The sequence below is a fragment of the Cupressus sempervirens genome, chromosome 5 (assembly GCF_028749045.1).
Source record: "Cupressus sempervirens isolate cs-2001-9-10 chromosome 5, ASM2874904v1, whole genome shotgun sequence".
Taxonomy (NCBI): Eukaryota; Viridiplantae; Streptophyta; class Pinopsida; order Cupressales; family Cupressaceae; genus Cupressus; species Cupressus sempervirens.
This window is the reverse complement of record NC_143122.1, coordinates 98519969-98537815: the sequence shown is the minus strand read 5'-3', so window position 1 is coordinate 98537815 and position 17847 is coordinate 98519969. Positions and strand designations below refer to the sequence as shown.

The 17847-nt window shown below is 34.6% G+C and overlaps 1 protein-coding gene across 1 annotated transcript; it reads right to left on the bottom strand.

The window, feature by feature from the left end:
• Positions 1 to 3921: 3921 nt before the first annotated feature.
• Positions 3922 to 8487, bottom strand: LOC149554748 (uncharacterized). The gene is made up of 4 exons (XM_089828787.1): positions 8196 to 8487; positions 5520 to 5612; positions 4946 to 5421; positions 3922 to 4800 (listed from the first exon to the last, which is right to left on the bottom strand). Exons 2-4 carry the CDS (start codon positions 5593 to 5595, stop codon positions 4213 to 4215), a joined length of 1140 nt encoding a protein of 379 aa, XP_089684913.1. The 5' UTR covers positions 5596 to 5612; positions 8196 to 8487; the 3' UTR covers positions 3922 to 4212.
• Positions 8488 to 17847: the final 9360 nt, after the last annotated feature.

The window sequence follows — 17847 nt, the reverse complement described above, 5'->3', positions numbered from 1 at the left end:
TCAAATGGTGTTGAAAAACTCCAAGATTTCCCTTAAATCATTTGTCAAGCATTTTAGTATTAAATGCATTTTGTGCAAATACATAAAGCTAATAGAGCTCATAGAACATGCCACAACTTATAGTGATATTCATATAATTTGAATTAACATTTGTGAACTTAGATATAGGATCTATAATGCCTATCACATATGTATTTAACTTCACATGCCTTAACTCATCAATTTTGGGGTAAAATAAGTCTATCATAATTTGTTCCCCTTATAATAGCTACATTATAATACCTTGTTCTTTATGCATTCCTGTCATCTTAATTTTCATACCTTTGTGCTTGCAACACTTCTCTCTTAAATGTCTTATCTATTCATTCTCTCATATTGTATCATGTTAGCATTTATATCTCTTCTTCCACCATAATTATTTCTTCTAACATTAGGTGTTATCATTGTGTTAACAAATTCATTGAATCTACAAAATCTAGTCGAGTGTCCCAAATTGTTGCAAATACGTCATGCAATAATTTAATTTCCATACCTTAATCCAAACTAATTAACTTTCAATGCATAATCTTTGTTTATATGTCCAAAGTTGTTATAATTGTAGCATATGACACCATTGTTGATAACATTATTCATTCCCAAGGGTGGTCTTTTAGCAATTATGTTAGTTCTTTCATTTGTTCTTACACTAGATCTTTGATTAGGCTTCTTGCATTCATGTGATTTATGTCCATAAAGAAACCAATTAAAACTTAGTAAAGGGTTTTGTATCCATTTACCTTTGCAATCCTTCTTCATATGCCCCTACTTGTTGCATGCATAACATCTATCTTTGAAACATTTCATCTATTCTTTAGGCTACTCAATATAATCTGATGATTGATTTGGTTTAGGTTTAGGTTCATGCTCAACTATTATCTCTGGCTCTTTGGAAGACTCCCCTTCAATGTTTCCAATAACTATCATATCTCCTTTAGGTTTTTGTGTCATTAATTATTCATCAACTTTATTTATAGTTGAATATAACTTGTAAGGATGTAGCTTGGTTTGAACAAACTATCCTTTCACAGTGTTGTATTTCTCAAGCTCCTTGTATTTTGAGCTTTGAATCAAGTTTAGATCCCACCTTGATGAGTTAAGTGCTTAATTCAACACTCTTATATTCTAGAGCTACTTCTAGTTTTCTCTCATCTAACATCATGGCCATTTTTAGTGATGTGACTTCAAGTTCATGCTTAAGAATCTTGTTTTCTTTCTTGAATTTGATAACCAAATCTAAATCTTTGATATGATTAAATAGCCCTTTCCCTTTAGTTCTTGAAGTTTCATTATGATGTTGTAGCTTCTTGATGTAATATTGTGCATCATTTCCTCAATCTTTCTTTTTTATCATAAGTCTGATCTAATTCCTCAAGAGATTCTTCATAGTCCTTTGTAAATCTATTCCATAGTGATCTCCGTCTAGCTGTTAGACTTCTTATGAGTAACTAAGCTCTTATACCAATTATTAGAAATAGGGAATACTAAGTGGTGGGATGAATCAATATTCCAACACTTTTTGTCCAACTTTGGATTTCAATAATTAACCATAAACATGCATAAGCAAGTAAATTGAATATCAATAAATAAAATCCCACAAAGAAACTCATAACACCATCTTTTGTTAATTAGGGAAACCCTTGCCAAAGAAAAACCTTAGTGAGGATGATCCCTACAAAATGACGCACTAATCAAAAACACCTTTTAAGAGGTTTTGATCCTATTAGGAGTCTATTACATCACATATAGTATATTTTTTCTTTTTAGAGGCTTCAACCTTATCAATAGTTGTAATACAAAATGAACTTACTACTCTTACAAAAATATACAACTTACACAAGTGATATAATCCTGTCCTTCTGTGTTCCTTGCATCTAATCATGCCCATATAACCTATTATCTTGTTTGACCATCAAAACATATATATTCCAACATAAACCAAGCTCACATAACATGTCATAAACCCATAATTTTAGCCTCTGAATTTATTGATCACTCTCTTGCCACGTGGATTTCTAATGCCTATAAAAATCTTTATTATTATTATATAACTTATCAAAGGTAGATTCGATCTAGAAACCAGAACAGTTGGAATCAAGTAGTGGGGAATTAAGGGAAATCTATCTGGCAAGGAAACCATGGAGTTCGTTGCAATCCTGAGAAAATATTTTGTTGAGCCTGCAGAGTTGAATGCGGGGGAAGGTTTTTGAAAGTCGTAGTTATTTTGTCTGGATTCAGAGGAGGCTTTATTCAGCTACGGAGGATTGTAAAGAAGGAAAAGAGTTTGGGGAAGAGAATGGAGGTGAGAAGAGAAAAGGTTCATGTTTCTATTCCACTGTGTTGTGAAGAGAAATCATTCTTAGAAAGTTTAAAGAAGGATCCGCTTTTTCCACAACAGCTCCATCTCTTCTTCTTGTTGCTTCTACCAGTGTTGGGTCTGTTCCTTTTGTCATTCCATTTGTAAACAATCACTCCACTTTCATCTATCCATTTCCAGCAATTCCCTAGTGTGGAGGTGCCAATGAAAATCATTCATGTGATTGTGGAAGGAGCTTCAGGGTTGTTCTTGGTATATTTCTTACCGCATCTCAGGCACCGCTTCCCTGCGCATTGGATTTTCCTTCCCATTGAAGCGGATTGGCATCCATGCAGCAGCTCAACTTCGCTGCTGCTGAAAATCGTCTTCAACAGGGGGCGATAAAACAAATGGAAGCTCCCCCTCTATGAGAGAGAGGACAAATATGCCTGCGAAATTTCACCTTTAAGGCTTTGTATCTTAGCACTCAGAAGATTCTAGCTTGAATTTGGAGTTGATCTAGCGAATTTCAGTGACAAACTCTGTTGAGATTTGTACAATGATTAGGATTCTTGCTCTTACTTTGTAATGACAAATGGCGAGTACATCGCCTAAGATCATCTCAAACTTGCACTGAGAAGGGGGAACTCATCTTTCAGCATTGGGAGAAGTCATAGTTGTGGGTGTACCAGACAACATCATCTATCAAACTCACATGTATGACCTTTCAGATGATCTCTGTAGTTTGACGTGTGTGGGTAGACATAAGAGTTGTAAAGAAAGGTTAATAAATCAGACACTCTTGATTTTCAGTTACTTCAGTGTATCATAAATTATAGTAACATGAGTGTGCATAAAATCATAAGATTTATATAACATTTGATTGGATTTCAACATCAAACATCAATCACGTGTAAAATGGCTAGCTCTTAGAAAAATATTCTTACACTTAAATACAAAAGTATTATTTAAGATGAATTTGTGAGAATGTCCTCTTTGAAATGATTAGATCTTGAGAAAAAATTTTAAATATTTTTAAAAAATTAAAAGATTACAAAAATATATTGGCATAAGAATAAATTTGAAGACCATGAACAAGAGACATGAGATCCATTACATGTTTAACAATGTTTAACCTAGGTCTTATGAGTTATTGTTCACATTAACTCCTCTCTCATGAGTTGCAAAATCTTTAGTGCTATGTCTAACTTGAATTATTTTGTTATGTTTGTTTAAAAGAGGATAATAAACATTGGATTGGATTTCAACATCAATCACCTATAAAATGATAGAAAAATATTCTTACACTTATATACAAAAGTATTATTTAAGATGAATTTGTGAGAATGTCCTCTTTGAAATGATTAGACTTTGAGAAAATTTTAAAATATTTAAAATTTAATTAAAAGATTACAAAAACATTGGCATAAAAATAATTTTGCTTAATGGCTCAAAGAACCCCATTCAAAAATACCCTAAAATCATGAATAAATTACTCCACAACATTACGAAAACATTGGCATTAGAATAAATTTACTAAGTAGAACCTCAAAGAATAAATTGCCCCAAAAAGGGGTCCAAAGAACATGTCAACAAGAACTTATGTCTTGCCAGATGATAAATTTTATTGATTCTTCTCCACAACATTACAAAATAGTGTATTCTACTTGTCCTCCAAAAAATATCAAATTTTCACAAAACGTGTCCGCCAAAGAATTGCAAGGAAAAAAAATCCCGAGTTTTCATCCCGAGTCATGAACTACCCATATTTGTCAAGAAGACAACAAAAACAAACTAAAATCGCTAGAAAATCAAATGTGTCGAGAGGACACCCAAATCGAATTTCAGAAATGATCAATCTCTCAGAACACATGAAATCATCAGTTAGATATAGTTTCCGAGTCTCCATCTTCTTCTGAGAAACGGATATGTTTTCCCTTAGGAGTAGGCATCCCCTTGAGGCGAAGCTTGCTTGGTGACGTCTGCAACTCAGAAACTACTGCTTCGCTTTCCAGTTCATCATCACTGTTGTATACAAAGCGAATATGCTTCCCTGCGAAAGCAGGAATTCCGCCATTGTCATGCACTGAAACCTTGTTCAGTCCTCGACAAAGTTCATCACATTGTTCGTCATCCAGGACCTCACCATCTCTCTGCTCATCAAATCCCTCACCATCTTCATTCTTCACAGTTTCAGAATACTCAACTTGGTCCTCCAATTCATTTTCTATTTGAGCATAATCATCTTCCTTGTCTGGTCCTGGTGAGCTGATGTTGACCTGGACAGACCATTCAGAGACATTATCATCTTCCATATTTCTCATCTTCTGGCTGCCTTCGGATGAGATAATGGAACTTGGTGAGGGGATTGAAGCTTCAGTTTCTTTCTCAGGTGAATCAAACTGTAGTGCTCGTGTTATGGGTTTTTCGGGTGAGGTATCTTGAGGAAACTCCATTGGATCAATAGCCTGAAAAATGAATCAAACATGGAAAAGATTAAAACAGAGAAAACTGATCATAAATTTCTTTACTCATATTTTGGATCACATTGAGATCCATCATCTAGATAGTAGTGAGCTATAGAGAACAATAAATAACTACAAATTTATCAACCTCTGTAGGTGGAATGTCGGAAACATTGACCGAAGAGTCTATCTTGGACTCTGATCCAGGAGAAGACATGCCCAAATCTACATAAAGTGCAATGGTGCTATCAGATGTTCTTGAGAGTGAGCTATTGTTAGCAAATGCAACAGCAGAATCAGGGGTATTTGCAGGGGTGGGGGCCAGGAGTCTGTTTGGAGAGGAAAGAAGTCCATTGAGATGAGATAACGTTCTCAGGCTTGGAGGAGGCTTATCAACTCTCTGATGAAGTGATTTTACTTGGTAGCGTAGCAATGCCTCCCCTGTTCCTGGTGTCTGCACAGACTCGCGGGGAGGGCGGCACTTGATGTTTGAAACTGGGGTCTCTGAGCCGTCACCTCTATCAAGGGCGAGGCCTGCAATAGGGGAATCGTTTGTAACATCAACAAGCGCTCGGCGACCCCTGCCCCTCGTACTCATTTCACTTGTAAAAACAGATTTTTTTCCTACAGAGAAAAAATAAGAAAATATATAATTGATACAGAAGAACTCTTATCATCTTCATCAGAGAAGTAAAACGAACCGTACAAACTTTATTACCCACCAGGCTTTGAGGCACTGTTTTGAGAGCTTAATGCTGGGGTTAATGGGATTTCTGTCCCAGAAGATGGCATCTCCATTCTTCAATTAAAAAAGCCTGTTAAATCCGAACAAAATAGAATGAAAGACTGAAATTATGTTCATGTTCAAGATATGAGACCAGTCTATCAGGAAGAGGAACAAAACAATAAGATGATGCAACCGACACGATAGCAAAGAGGATACCATTAACCATTAATCTATTAATGGGAGTAACAAAAATTTAGAGATAGCAACAAGAAATCTACAGAGTTACTCAGTTTAAGTAATATTTGAGAATGAAACTACGAAAAATCTAATGCACATCCAATCTCTACAAACCATCATCATCAGAAGATGGCATCTCTATTCCTCAATTAAAAGAACCTGTTAAGTCTATCAATGGTATTAACAAAAATTTAGAGATAACAGCAACAAATCTACAGAGTTATTCAGTTCAAGTAATATTTAAAAATGAAATACATAATAATAAGAAAAAAGACTAAAGAAAAATCTAATGCACTTCCAGTCTCTACAAACCATCATCATCAGATTGGTCATATACATGAGCAAAGAAATGCAGAAAAGGTTATAAAAATTCCCCATCTAACCTACTTAGCGTGCTACAGTAAAAATAAAAGTGTCATGCATATACCATCACTTGGAATGAGAAAAATCTACAACCGAAGAAGGCGTTTGCCTTAAAGTCCCTATTTAAGATCATAGGGTTCATATTAAGAGAATCCCCAACATGGGAAAACAGCAAAAGCACGCCAAACGGAAATTAAACAAACTATTCCATATGATGAGAATCCCCAACAGATTTCTGAAAAATTGTCCCCAGAAAGACAAGCAACATAAACAGCGGAACCGCAGAACTGAAAAAATGATGACATATACCAGAGACTTCAAGAGTCAACATTTTGATCAGAAAAACGCTAATCATCAATATGAGGACACAGAGGGTATAAATGACAACGATATCTGAAAACAATTTCAAACGAAACGTTTCAAGTATAATTGCAGATATCACAAATTCTCACTGCTTGCCCCTTTTCAAGTTGTATTAAACCCAAAATCGAATGTTGCAGAGGAAATCGCCCAGACTAATTTTTTAAATCTTTTGACCGATTTAAATTGCTGAAAATCTGTATATTGCTGATTGTTTGTTCCAGAGAAAGTTCCTGGTTACAGGTAAGTCCGCAAAATAGGTCTTTTTTTCTGAAAATCCTAGCTCTAAATCTATTTTTAACCCTACTTTTGGTTCTTCTTTTTTTCAGAAACCTTAACTTTAACCCATGTAAAGGAAAACCTAAACTATGATCGAAATCAACGAAAAAACGTTGCAGGAATAATAAAAACCCAAAACAGGTAAGCAAATCAAAATGGATGAGATCTAAAACCATTAATGCAACCCTAAAATCACTAAAACTTTGTATATTGCTGATTGTTTGTTACCGTTAAATTGAAATTGTCTTTGAAGACATGAAACAAAGATAAAACAATAGTATACATTCAAGTACAACATTACAGACAAATAATGTCCAAATTGTTAAAGATATATCAAACAAAACATGCAGAGGAACCTTGGAACAAAATGACACAGAAATCCGAAAAACGACTCGTATAATTAGGGTATATCAGGAGTCACAGTTTTTCAACTCTTGTCCTTTTCAAGATCTTTAATACCTACCTGTAGTTACACGTTCCAGAGAAAGTTGCTCTGACATTATTGGGGGATTTTTATTGATTAAATCGTTTAAAAAATGAAACATTCCTTGTTACAGGTAAGTCTTCAAAATAGGTCATTTTTTTTCTGAAAACCCTAGCTCTAATTCCATTTTTCCCCGACTTTTAGTTCACTCTTTTTCAGAAACCTTAACTCTCAACCATGAAAAGAACAACTTAAACTCTGATAAAAATCAACAAAACAACGTTGAAGGAATAATAAAAACCCAAAACAGGTAAGCAAATCAAAATGGATGAGATCTAAAACCATTAATGCAACCCTAAAATCACTAAAACTCTTTTCCCACAAACACTGACAGAATCACATAAATACATCACCGACTTAACTGCGTAATCATCAAAATACTTCAATACATTAATGTTATGAAGCATTGGCAGGGAACTGCAAGAATACGTACACTCACAAAACCTAAGTCTGCAGAAGTCATATAATCATGTAGAAATCAACACAAAAGAGTGTCTGTTAAATATTAGGAAAACAGAAGTTTAAAATTATAATAACGACTTATGATAGATTTGAGAATGCCCATTTTAAGTGGCCATAAAGATCACTTGTGCAACAAGGTCCTGGAAAACCTTCAACGCCCGAATAAAACTGATTTAGGATACCACAAAAACCTATATCAAATTTCCCTAGAAACCCTGGCAGATCGCTGTACACGATCCTCTTGCAGAAGCCCCTCACAATACCAACAAACTTTAAAACCTAGATCGCCTAATCACTGCGTCGAGGTTCACAGAAACCCTAGATCGCCGGAAAATTTCTTCACAATAATCAATGCAAACAGCACGAAAAAAAAATCAAAGAAAAAATCTAACAGAAGTCCCGTAAATAAAATAGAAAACCACAAGAGAATGAATAACTGATTTAATTGAGATTGTTTCTGGGTTCTTCAGATGATAGAACGCGGACCTTTCACGCAGTAGAACAGAGCTTGAAGAATGCCAAAGCGTAGATGTGCTGATCCTTCAAAGAAACTCGGAGCGTTTAATCTACAGAGGCGAAGAATGCCTACCAAGAATTATAGTCCTGAAATGCAATGAGTGCGAGCCTCTTTGTTTTCTGCGGTTTATATTGAAATTCAAATTATCTAGTGACCGTTAGAGTTGATTTTAAACCATGTAGTTAATTAATTTTCAATTATGTACTTGCTTAAAATAATGAGATTTTTCCAAGGCCGCGTCAGGCTTATCACTCGTATGATAGGAACTAAGGTTATTACCGTTGGGACCAACCAGTTTTGACATGGGAAAAAAATGTGAAATATCATAGTTACATGGAATCTAGAGTTTGAGGGTTAAATTAAGGGTATGGTATTGGCAATATAAAATTTGGAAGTTTGAAATATTGAGGAGTATTTTTTCATTTTTTTGAGATAGGATTGTGTTTAGGAGTAAGGTGTGATGTTTCACTCTTGTATCTCTTGGATGTAATGAGTGCTAAACATTCAATTTATTCTTTAAAAAGATGGGTTCTTGTGAATCACTACTTGTGAAACACAGGTCAATAAGTTTGACTCAAATCTTCATAGCAATATGACATTAAATTTATATTTGAGAAAATGTATTAAATAGTAAACATAGATCAGACAATGGTATATGAATATGTCGAGAGACATCTTGTTTAAGTTTTATATTGTGTAACTTTATGAGAAATTTATTTTAAAATAGGTGCTTGAAAAAGGATAACTTTCTTCACATGTCAAAATGCTCTCTACTCCCAAAATGTGAATTTAGGAAATATGCAAATTCTTAGAAGCCTTCATAATATCTATAAGCTCTCGAGGATGGATGGTACTTGGTGTGGTAAATAAAAAGAAATGGTGGCAATAATATCTCAAAAAATCTTTAAGAAGGATGAATCGGGACTCTCTTAAATATAGATAATCTTTTAGAAAATCGAGCCATGTGAGATATCCGAGGAGAAAGGGAAACCCAAATCAACCTCTAACAACTAGCCCTAGCTAGCTTTGCTATTTAGTAAATGTGAACCATTTGTGAAAATTTAGAAACATAAGTTATCTACAAGTTTTGGGACTATAAATTTGAGCCAAGATTGTATCTTGGCCCAATTGATGATAGTAGGGTTATCCTTTTTTAGGCTTTTGTCCTAATGCAAAGGAACTTGAGGTAAACTCACATCAAAGCTTTACTAGCTTGTTTGGTAACAAAATCATCCAATGGTTAAGGACCTAAGGGGTCTTTCCAAGGACACCTTGAGGACTTATCTCACCTTCCAAAGGTTTCTTGATGAAAATCCCTAAAACACTGAGTTGTTATGCAACACAACTTCCACTACTTAGCAAGTTGGTCGTTCCAAAAGACAACTACCACAATTCCTCCACCAATTATGCCTATATGGTTCTAATACCCTTCATGACACTCAAATAGGTGAGATTAAAACCACTCATCCAATGGAACAATGAGTTATGTTTAGACATCCTTGATTTCACAAGTTGTTATGGGAGACCTAAGTAGGCCTGATTGAAATAGTATTACTAATTGGGTACTTGACCCTTAAGTCTCCAGCCATCTAAACAACCCCAACATCTAATTGTAGTTCTTGGCACCCATTTGGGAGCTCTATACAATATCAATAAATTGCACATGGGTTTGCTCATTAAGATGCCTAAACCAAATTGAGCAATGTGTAAGTTTATTGAGCAATGTTAAGCAATTTAACAAACAATGTCTATAAACATTCACTAGAATAAAAATTTGGAATTCCAAGCACTTGATTGGGGTCTACAAATGACTAAGGAACTCAAGTCCACCCTTAGTTTCAACCATTCAACCCCTTTCTCATTGCAATCAATATTTCTACCTTGCTTCTTAGCTCATCACTACCTAGTGATCAACCTAAAGCATCAGTGTAAAAATAGTGAATCAACTTTGGCAAGCCCAAAATTGGAACAAACATGAACTATGAAAGCATACCTAGCGTTTGAAGAAGACATTTCAAGTTTTGATTGTGGAATGTTGGGGAAAATACAATTTTATGTACAAACGCTAGGTTTTAAGGGTTTCAAACTAGTATGGATTCAAATCCACTACTCTCTTCACACATAGAACTTAAAAACCCCAAGCATGGTGAATTAATAAGTTAAAATAATAGGCTTTAATATCCAAACACAAGCTTCACCAAATCAATAAATGTGATATGAGTTGTAGTACAAAAAATTGCTAAAACACAATAAAAACTAAAACTTTTTTCCTTAATTTGTCCAATTCTCGTTCAAAATAGTCTTCCAAGGATTTTATGTGCTCATAAATCAGTTAGGCCCATTACTAGTTGTTGGTCAAAATCTTGGTTGCAATCTTGCAACATTTTGCAAAAATTTGCAAAGTCGCAACTTTGCAACTTTTGTGCAACTTTCCAGTTTTGCACCTCTACTACTCCAACCTTCTTTTAAGTGACCCAAATTGACTAGAAACTACTCTAAATACCTAATTAACCTTGGACTAACCTTCCTGAAAAAATGTTTTATTATTACCACTCTTAATGGCTCAAGACCCTACTATTGACTAAGTCCATTAGTCAGGGTTCACAAGCCAAATTGGGTCTAAGAGGCTCAATCTTACAATATTTATTGCCATTAGATCTTTTACACCACTAATTACACTTCACAAGAAAATAGTTAAGGTGATCTTGCACCATGTCCCTCCTTCCAAAATCTTGGAGAACTTAGGGTTGGATTTTTCCCCCAAATCTTTGTAGAGTAGATTGGAGGCATTTGTCATATTTTTCAAGCTAAGAGAGGGTTTTGAAGTTATTGTCACTTCATTGGCTCAACTTGTCCCGAGGGAAAATATTATGGACTTTGAGCCCCAATTCATTGTAAGCAAACTTGCAACAAAGAAATATAATTGTTTCCACATAACCCATAATAGATCTAAAATAAATATGCAATTAAAATCCACATGCAAGAGAATAAACAAAATACCCACAAAAAATTGTGACACAAGATATATCCTAGGAAACCCTCATTGAGGGAAAAAACCTAGCCTCCAAAAGCATCCATCACCATGTATGTTCAGCAAAAATACCATTGCAATACAACCATGGAAGCCTTCAGTGGCATAGCCACAACTAAGCAATCCATGTGAACAAGCATGAATCGACACATCCCTTGTCATGCTTCCAACCTTCACAAATGCTCCCTTGGCTAACCTGTCAAGCTTTGTCCCACTTGACTCTTTCCCTTTCCCCTTCTTCTCACTTTTATTGTCCTTCCAAGTATTCACAAAACTCACTCTCTTTTGTTTTCTATACACACAACTTTCATAGAAATCCATATTAAAACATTTCAAATCTTGGTAAAAATTTCTTTGAATGAAGCACTTTCATACCTTTCTCACTCAGTTTCCCAAGTTTGTTGTGCCACAATGCTATATTAGAATCTATAGTAGCTATTTGTTCTCCCTGCTCAACTGCAACAATTATTTCTGAACATTCATTTTTCTCTGAGCTAATCAAAGTAGAAGGAACAATATGACCTATAGTTAAGTAGGGAGAACACATAGCTATTTTAGATTCTAATACACCATTGTAGCACAACAAACTTGGGCACATGAGTGAGAAAGGTATGAAAGTACTTCATTCAAAGAAAGTTTTACCAAGTCTGAAATGTGTTAATATGGATTTTTGTGAAATTTGTGTGTATGGAAAACAAAAGAGAGTGAGTTTTGTGAAGACTAGGAAGGAAAATAAAAGTGAGAAGAAGAAGGGAAAAAGTAAAGAGTCGAGCAAGACAAGGTTTGACAAGTTAGCCAAGGAAGCATTTGTGAACGTTGGAAGCATGGCATGAGATGTGTGGATTCATGCTTGTTCACATGGATTTCTTGGTTATGGCTATGGCATTGAAGGCTTCCATGGTTGTATTGCAATGGTATTTTTGTTGAATAATACATGGTGATGGATGCTTTTGGAGGTTGACTTTTTTTCCTCAATGAGGGTTTTCTAGGGTATACTTGTGTCATAATTTTTTTTGGGTATATTATCTATTCTCTTGCATGTGGATTTTAATTGCATATTTATTTAAGATCTATTATGAGTTATCTGGAAATAGTTATATTCCTTTGTTGCAAGTTTTCTTACAAGTGGTATCAGAGTTGTAAGGGATTATGGATTGTTATCAAGTTGTAATCACTAAATAATAATAAAATTGGACTTGTTGGTGGTGGATGTAGCCCAAGGATTGGGTGAACCATGTTAAATCTTAGTGTCTTGTGTTCTCTTGTGTGCAATCTGTTATTTTCTAATATTGGTTATATTTGCATGTAATTGTTATTTTTGTCTCAGGTCAATCCTAACAAGTGTTATCAAAGCCAGACGGTCATCATTTTTCCTTTTTTTAATGATCCCCTATAGGAAGGTCTCATGGTTGAGTGGGAGTCTCACGGTTGAGTGGGAGCAATGATAGATGAGGTTAAACTGAGGGTTGACAAGTTTAATGGGCATAACTTTTAGTTATGGAAAATGAAAATGGAGGACTATCTTTATTAGAAGGATTTATGAAAGTCGTTGGAAGGAAAAACCAAGAATCATGGATCTATGACAAATGATGATTGGGATCTTTTAGATAGAAAGGCACTTGGAAGCATTCAATTGTGCTTGTCACCATCAGTGACATTTAACATTACAAAAGTGAAGACAACAAAAGAGTTGATGCAAACCCTAACAAAATTGTATGAAAAGTCATCCACTTCAAACAAGGTATTTTTCATAAAGCGTTTATTTAATATGAAGATGATAGAAGGTGAATCTATTGTAGATTATTTAAATGAGTTTAAAACTGCTACTAAATAGTTATCTTCTGTGGGTATCAATTTTGATGAAGAAATTAGGGCTCTCTTGATTTTGTGTTCTATGCTTGAAAGTTGGAATGGCTTGGTAGTGGCTATGAGTAATTCTATTTGTGGATCTAGTACCCTAAAATATGATGATGTGATTGGTGTTATGTTGAGTGAGGAAACTCATAGGATAACCTCAGGTGGATCTACATTAGGAAATACTTTATCCATGATAGAGGTAGAGTATGTTGCTACTATAGAGGTGGCCAAGGAGATTATATGGATTCAATTATTCTTAGAAGAATTGGGACACCCGTAGGAGGACAGTTATTTATTTAAAGATAGTCAAAGTGTCATTCATCTTGCAAAGAATTCAGATTTACATTCAAAGACAAAACACATATAGTTGTGGCACAATTTTATTTGATCAGTTTTAGATGATGGTTAGTTAAAGTTGGAGAAGATACATACAAATGACAATCTAATGGATATGTTTACAAAGGTAGTGACAAGACAAAATCTGAACTCCTCTTCAACTTTGGTTGGTCTTCTCAATAGAACATAATAAAAGAACAACAATGTCTAGGGTGGTTTGATATTCTAGTGGGAGCTACAAGTTTAGTAGTGCTATGACCAGTCTCCAAATGGGAGGTTATTGTTGTGGAGTATGATCAGTCTCCAAGTGGTAGATTATTGTGATGTGGAGCCTAATTAGACTTGAAGGTTTATTCAACACAATTTTCTCCACATATTATTTCTACAGGGTTTGGGGGCAGCACCCCCTAGACAAGGTTAAGGGGTAGCACCCTTGTAGGGTCCTAGAGCAGTGCACAAAATGCCCTTATATTGTAAAAGGTGTTGGCTACCATTTTCTATTACTCTAGCCCTAATTTTGTAAGCAGCAAAAAACTTGTATAAAAGGCTTAGGGTTAGGGATTTTCATAATGTGTGATGCCAAAATTGGTTCTTGTAGTGGTATTGATCTATAAGGGATTACAAATTGTAATCATGTTGTAATCACTAGATAATAATAATATTATACTTGTTGCTGGTGAATGTAGCCCAGGGATTCGATGAACCATGTTAAATCTTGGTGTCTTGTGTTCTCTTATGTGTGATCTATTATTTTCTAATATTGGTTATATTTGCATGTAACTATTCTTTCTATCTGAGGTTAATCCTAAAATTCATGTAATGCAAGCCTCCCATTTTAACAACACAAGTAGGGATTCAACCATTTATCAAGAATAAATTATCTAAAAACTAGAAGCAAACCTTAAATTTTTATCAAGACTTGTAACAGATGTCATAGAGGTCCAAGATGAGGTTAGCAAAGATCTAAAAATTTAGCATGCTTCACCAAATCAAGATGAATCAAATACTAAGGATCATTGAGAGAATACTTCAACACCTACTAACAATAGAATAGTTCAAGATAATATTAACATCATTGTTGGATCAAACCACAAGAAGAATGATCACTGTATTCACAATAATAAAATGATACCTATGAAATTGGTAGTAATTTACAATACAATGGATGTTAAAGAAATTATAAATGAGGATCTTATAATAGAAGTAGAAAACATTTTGACCTGAAAGGAGCAAGAAATGAACAATTATGAAATGATCAATAATAAAGGTCTTGAACATATGTCATGGAAATTTTCTGGGACTATCCAAAATTATGATGGAAAGGAGATTCTGAATTATGGGAAAACCCTCAAAGAAAGAGGGAGAATATCATTTCCAAAGTTGACGTCACAAGGAGGGTAGGAAAAAAATTGAGCAAAGCTCACCTCAATTTTTCAAGATGGAAAGAGGAAGTGCTTTCTACAAACTCATAAAGTTAACAACTTGGAATGTTAGGGGCCTTAGTGGCCCCAACAAGAATTTTTTTTCTCAAACTCTCCCTTAAGACAATAATCCCATAAGTTATAATGACTCAATAAAATGGAAGTGCTTAATGTGATATATAAATATAAGGTTGTTATAAGTTAGGGTTATTGTTGCACCAAAAGAGTGGTCTGTCAATATTGAATACAACTTGTACTGTCTTAAATTAGATGCACTCCAATTTAATGAATATTTAGAATCTATTTGATGCAAGATCATCAATCTCTTTGTGTCTTTCACTCCTTCTGCCCTTTTATGTCCTTTGTCCTAGGTGGAATTGGGGTAAAACCTAATAGATCTTTAAAAATCTTATTTTCATGGCGTTAAGCTCAAGGTATGATCTATTTCCCCAAGGTCTTTGTTTTCATTCATCCATCCACTTGGAATCTGCTCCTTGCATTTTAACAACTATATCTCATAATTTGTACCTGATTCTAGAGATCTGGAACTTGCTTTGGGATCCTAAAAGGATTTTGAAGGTCTTGGAACCCAGTTGTCAGGGGCACAGTGCACCCCTAATTGGGACCTATCTTAAGTCTCCTCTTTAGGTCCCATTTCTCGATATATTTGGGGTGTTAATTCCTATGTAGGTAAGCCTGCTAGAGTTAGTTAATTTTGAGCTCTATTAAAACCTTCCATTTGCTCCATTTTTAATATCTCAATCTCAAGTTTTCAATCATCCAAAAGTCTCAAGTTCTCAAGTGCTCTTGCATAAGCCTTCAAGCAAGCATTCCTCTATTAAAGATCAAGGATTCAAGCATTCAAGCAATTAAGGAGTTTATCTTCAAAATCTTCTTCAATCCATTTCAAGATCATTGTTGCATCTTCTACATACATTCATCTTCATCTTCTTGGTCCAAAATCAATTGGTGAAGTAAGCACATTGCATTCGATTCAATAGATCCAACTTTTGTAAGGTGAATTTGTACATTTACTTTACATTCATGTTATGTAAATTCAATCTTAATCACTAAACTAGGGTTTGACAAATGTGAACCCCCCATCAATAATAAAAACTCTTTTTTATTGCAGATTACAAAAATCAAATTGATGAATAAGTTGTAGATCTGAGTGCTCTTTTTGGCTTTCTTTGGATCTCTAAAATCAAAATCAACATTGCACACTATCATCTAGGGTGCATTGGACCCCTAATGCTCTCATCTTGCCTCTAAAAATTTAGTTTGCCCCTGATAATTCATTGAAAGATTTTTTGGGTTTTGTTTGTTGTGTAATTTCAAGCCTAGATTTGATGATTTCCACTCACATTGATCAAAACAATAAGCAAAAAAAACCTTCATAGGGGCATTTTGTACCTTCTTTTTCCTTTCAAATTATTTTCATATATCTATATTTAATTACACACACCAAGGGTTTTCAAGGACTTGGATATCTTTCCCCTATTCTTCCTAGACCTAGTTTGCATTAGTGCTCCTTACTTATTTGGTTAGCACTAATATCTCTAGACCTAGTTCTATAGAATAAGGATTGAAAGGATTCTTCTCCTTGCCTTCCCTCCTTCTATATGCATATGTATGTGTAGGTTATGTGATGAACTTAGGATTCTATCCTTGATTCACATCTTTTCACCATTACATTTATTGGTGAACCTGACTTATGATATTTCCAGTTATGATTTGGTGTTAGATTCCTCATTCACAATTAGATCTTTATACTTTCTTGTATTATCTTGATCTAATTTTGCATGATTTATATCTTTATTTGCATTACATTAGGTTTGAGTTGATATCAAAAGGTTAGATCTATTTGTGTCTTCTTTCCTTGTTTGGTGTATGAGCTTTACCACTTTTAGTCCTTCTTGCAGTATTCTTGTTAGGAGAAGTCATAGACTCATGGCTCTTTTTTACCTAGATTCCTCTTCTCCTCTTCTTGGAAACCTAGTGATCCTATGGTTTCTCATTATCCTAATATGGAGAATGACTCTTCTCACTCATCTCATAATGAGGATAAGGCTTTAAGAGTTCCTCCCGAATAAGTTGATAAGCTTGCTATTGATATTGATAAAATGCATAATTGGCTTTTAAAAGAAAATCACAATATTGAGACTATTGCTACTTTTAATGCTTCTAAAAAAGTGATCCATAATAATGAACATGGTATTAATATTTTGTGTGGTTTTACTCACCTTGTCCAGACTCATGTTAAGCCTTTGAATCAAGTTTCTTTTAAAGTAGGGATGACATGACTTGTTGTTGGATACAATTAATTAATTGTGTATTGTCTTTGATGTTATACAAATTTCATATCATTATCAGTCAGTGCATGCTAAGCTCACTTAGGTAGTGAAGACAATTTTCTGTGTCTACCGAGCATTCCTATGTTTGCCTAGTTTAGAAGGTAGTGTTTATCGAGTTCACTCGGGTGTCGAATGGAAGTCTGCAGAAGATGAGTGTTAACTGAGCTCACTTGGTTACCAAAGAATCTTTGTGAGTTTGTAGTGTTAACTAAGCTTCTATTGGTTAACACAGCAAATCATTTATGAGTTAGTGTCTACTAAGTTGGGTCGGCTAACGAAGAATTTTCTTATTTTGGCATATTAAGCTTAATTGATTTATCTATTGGTTCTAGCCGACTGAGGTGATGAATATTACTTATTCTAAGTTATATATGAGCTGACTTGACAATATGAAGGATATAAGTATAAGTTCATCTCATTGTTACTCTCTAACCATTGTGGTAAGGATCTAAATCTCTTAACAAAGTTGGCTTAACAACTATTTGTAAAACCTCTAACAAGGTGGAAGTTTTTTTGAATTGTCTAAAGACCTCTAACAAGGCCACTCCTAATAGGGTGATTAAATCCTATAACAAGGTCACACCTAATAGTGTGTTTTGTAACCTTTAATAGGGTTGGCTCC

Excerpts from the sequence above, each read along its gene's own strand:
- LOC149554748 (XM_089828787.1), bottom strand. The coding sequence starts at position 5,595 with ATGGAGATGCCATCTTCTGGGACAGAAATCCCATTAACCCCAGCATTA. Across the intron at positions 5,422-5,519 it reads AAACAGTGCCTCAAAGCCTG|GAAAAAAATCTGTTTTTACA; the intron begins GTGGGTAATAAA and ends TTTTCTCTGTAG. Across the intron at positions 4,801-4,945 it reads CCGACATTCCACCTACAGAG|GCTATTGATCCAATGGAGTT; the intron begins GTTGATAAATTT and ends TTCATTTTTCAG.